General features: G+C 55.5%; 1 protein-coding gene across 2 annotated transcripts; it reads right to left on the bottom strand.

Moving 5' to 3' along the window:
* Positions 1-349: 349 nt before the first annotated feature.
* sco2 (synthesis of cytochrome C oxidase 2) lies at positions 350-1,783 on the bottom strand. 2 transcript variants are annotated; one of them, XM_079262855.1, is made up of 2 exons: positions 1,716-1,783; positions 350-1,243 (listed from the first exon to the last, which is right to left on the bottom strand). In XM_079262855.1, exon 2 carries the CDS (start codon positions 1,225-1,227, stop codon positions 415-417), a length of 813 nt encoding a protein of 270 aa, XP_079118981.1. In that variant the 5' UTR covers positions 1,228-1,243; positions 1,716-1,783; the 3' UTR covers positions 350-414. The 2 variants fall into 2 exon arrangements, with proteins under 2 accessions (XP_079118981.1, XP_079118980.1); XM_079262854.1 differs by having other exon boundaries at positions 1,650-1,751.
* Positions 1,784-4,126: the final 2,343 nt, after the last annotated feature.

Raw genomic sequence — 4,126 nt, 5'->3', positions numbered from 1 at the left:
TTCTGCTCGCCGCCATTAGGCCAACGACTACACGGTGGACATCGACAGCGCTGCCGGTCTGGACGACAGTTTGGACACCATGTCTCTGACTCTGCTCAGCAATCACCGAGCCACGGACCGGTTCAAGACCCTGCCTGACAGCGTCCGACCTGACGGCGTCTCCCAGTAGGACGAAGACTGACGGCGTCCGTCTGTCTGGAATCATGAACAGTAATAATAAAAGTCTGCATGTGGAGTCTGGTCTGGTTCTGGTTATCTTTTTATCTCCTGACTGGATGTGTTGCCTAGCAACCATGCTGACATAGAAGACATTAACCTTCAGTTGGACACAAACATGGAGTCCAGATCGTCTGGATCAAAACATCTTTATTAGTCTGTAAATCTTCGTCTTCATCATCATCATCTTCCTCCCCCTCAGAGCCCGACGTGGTTCTGGATGTGCTTCCGGACGCTGTCCACCACCTGGTCCCGGCTCTTCATGCGGTTGTAGTAGTCCAGAACCAGCCCATCCGGACTCAGCAGGTAGATCAGGATGCTGTGGTCCACCATGTAGTCTCCGTCCTGGTCTTTGGGCCCGGGGCTGGCGTACACCCGGTAGTCCCGCCCCGCGTCCTTCACCTCCTCCGTCGTTCCGGTCAGCCCGATGAGGCGAGGGTGGAAGTCCTTAACGTAGCGGGCCAGCGCCGGGACGTCGTCCCGCTCTGGGTCTACGGTGATGAAGACGGGCTGAACGGGCGGCAGCGAGGCGTCCTGGTCCAGAACGGACACGACGGCGCTCATCTTGTCCAGCTCGTCGGGACAAATGTCGGGGCAGTGCGTGAAGCCGAAGTACAGCAGGACCCAGCTCCCCAGGAAGTCCCGCTTGGTCCGGCGCCGGCCGCAGTGGTCCAGCAGGCTGAAGGCGCCCTGACCCAGAGCGACCTGCCGCAGCTGCTCCACCCGCTGCCGCCGCCGCTGCTGTTGCTTCTCCATGTCCAGGTAGAACCATGCCGCCAGCACGCCGCTGCCCAGCAGCAGCGCCACCAGCAGCCGCGTCCTCAGCTTCACACCACCCGCCGGGTACGGACCCAAGGACCGGAACCGGCTCTGCTGAAAAGGACGGCCCTGACTCTGGATCTGACAGGGCTTCCTGCTCAGACAGGAAGTGGACATACACTGTCTCTGGAGACGCCACAGGACACTTCCAGCTGGTCGCAGGTTTCCCGGGATGCAATGCTGCGCCAACATGGCTGAAGGCGTTTAGCTGGAGGAGCAAACGGAACATTTAACATTTTATTCAGGGTGATAAAAATCTCCTTGTCTTAATAAAGGACAGAAAACGCGCTTTAAAAGCAGCAAATGATCTGGAACTGTCGGAGTTCTGAGCGTTTAACCACCAGGCTTCAGCTCGGTCACAGCGTGGGTCACGGCGTCCTGCCTCTCGCGCCGCTGTGGGAAACCGAACCTAAACACGTCCGGGTTCCCTGCACTGTGGAACTGAACCCGGTTCTGCTGTCATGGCAGCGAGTTACGAAATAAACTCCCAGCAGTTTTTTTTTCTTTTAACTGGGGACCAGTAAGCATGCTGACGTCAGCATGACGTAACGGCCACAGCGCGGCTCCCTGTTCATCGAACACAAGGTTCTGGACCAGAACACCTGTTCACTCACCTGTTCAGACCAAAAACATCCGAACTGAAGCCGGACACGAACCGCTCAGACCCAGAATATACTCACAGGGAAATATTCTGTACCAGCAGGTTCAACACGGACCGAAAACACCGTCGGACAGACCGGAAGTTGAACGTAAAGGATCAATAAAACTAAATATGAATCGGGTTTAACTTCACCATTTCATGCGTAATGGTCACTACAGTGGGAAACTAATAGAAACTGTTTTTAAATTTATTTTAACCCAGGCTGTTTAAGGTATACTTGCATAGGAGCCACAATTGGACATCAGTGACTGTCCGTATACTGCCCCCTGCTGGCCAGCCGCTGGAAGCACAGAAAGATCCAAAAACCAAGGTGGTCGACTGGCGGACAAAAAGACCCAGCACCTCGGGAAAAACAGTCACTTCCCTTTACAGTCGAAGACTCTTGGGGTTTAAAACTATTAGTTACATCATTTAACAACCAAGGACACACATAACTGTCGAAGTTTACAGTATTGATTACAGATTGGAAGTGAGATGATTAGCTCTAACTCTATTGACGATGAAAGTTCATCCCAAAAAACAGGATAACCCAGACCCACCCCAGCCCCTCTGAAATGTGTTCAAAGCACTGCCTGAGATCAGGGACTCACTTACATGTAAAACAAAGTACATCTGCATGCAGTGCATTACATATGCTAGATATTGCAGCCTAAGTAGGGACGCCCGGACCTTCCTCTCCCCAGCCACATTTGCCAACTCTGCGGGGGGATCCCGAGGCGTTCCCAGGCCAGCCGAGAGATATAATCCCTCCAGCGTGTCCTGGGTCTTCCCCGGGGTCTCCTCCCAGAGGGACGTGCCTGGAACACCTCACCAGGGAGGTCCAGGAGGCATCCTGACCAGATGCCCGAGCCACCTCAACTGGTTCCTCTCGATGCGGAGGAGCAGCGGCTCTACTCTGTTCTCCTCCCGGATGACCGAGCTCCTCACCCTATCTCTAAGGGAGAGCCCGGCCACCCTGCGGAGGAAACTCATTTCAGCCGCCTGTATACGAGATCTCCTTCTTTCGGTCACGACCCACAGCTCATGACCATAGGTGAGGGTAGGAACGTAGATCGACTGGTAAATGGAGAGCGTCACCTTCTGGCTCAGCTCCTTCTTCACCACGACAGACCGGCGCAGAGTCCGCATTACTGCAGACGCCGCACCGATCCGTCCGTCAAACTCGCGCTCCATCCTTCCCTCACTCATGAAAGATGTCCATCAACGATTCCTGGGATTACTGCCAGGACAGGCACCAACAACCTTACAGCCACAGCTCCGGCTGGCCACCTCAGCAATAATGGCGGACTCAGCCAGACGTTCCCAGCAGACCCTCACAACACGTTTGGGCCTGCCAGATCTGACCGGCTTCCTCCCCCACCATCTGAGCCAACTCACCACCAGGTGGTGATCAGTTGAAGCTCCGCCCCCCTCTTCACCCGAGTATCCAAGGCATGTGGCCGCAGGTCCGACGATACGACTACAAAATCCATCATCAAACTGCGGCCCAGGGAATCCTGATGCCAGGTGTACATATGGACACTGATCCTGATCCAAGACCCTGATCATGTCTCTGTGAACTTTAATGATTTAGTTTTTCATCTCATGTCTGAACCCGTCTCTGTTTCTGTTGCCATGGGAACAGCCTGCAGCTGAGGGATGTGTTGATAGAACAGCACACACACACACACAGATCAGGTCTGGACTACGATCAGGTCTTGACTGGGATCAGGTCTGGACTGGGATCAGGTCTGGACTGGGGTCAGGTCTGGACTACGATCAGGTCTGGACTGGGGTCAGGTCTGGACTGGGGTCAGGTCTAAACTAGGGTCAGGTCTGGACTGGGATCAGGTCTGGACTACGGTCAGGTCTGGACTGGGGTCAGGTCTGGACTACGATCAGGTCTGGACTGGGGTCAGGTCTGGACTGGGGTCAGGTCTAAACTAGGGTCAGGTCTGGACTGGGATCAGGTCTGGACTACGGTCAGGTCTGGACTGGGGTCAGGTCTGGACTAGGATCAGGTCTGGACTGGGGTCAGGTCTGGACTGGGGTCAGGTCTGGACTGGGATCAGGTCTGGACAACCTGATCCGTAGGTCTGGACTGGGGTCAGGTCTGGACTGGGGTCAGGTCTGGACTGGGGTCAGGTCTGGACTGGGGTCAGGTCTGGACTGGGGTCAGGTCTGGACTGGGATCAGGTCTGGACTGGGGTCAGGTCTGGACTAGGATCAGGTCTGGACTGGGATCAGGTCTGGACTACGATCAGGTCTGGACTGGGGTCAGGTCTGGACTGGGGTCAGGTCTGGACTACGATCAGGTCTGGACTGGGGTCAGGTCTGGACTGGGGTCAGGCCTGGACTGGGGTCAGGTCTGGACTAGGGTCAGGTCTGGACTGGGATCAGGTCTGGACTAGGGTCAGGTCTGGACTACGATCAGGTCTGGACTGGGGTCAG

The sequence above is a fragment of the Telmatherina bonti genome (assembly GCF_933228915.1).
Source record: "Telmatherina bonti genome assembly, chromosome: 23".
Lineage (NCBI taxonomy): Eukaryota > Metazoa > Chordata > Actinopteri > Atheriniformes > Telmatherinidae > Telmatherina > Telmatherina bonti.
The sequence above is the reverse complement of the archived record's forward strand: the minus strand, read 5'-3'. Positions and strand labels throughout refer to the sequence as shown.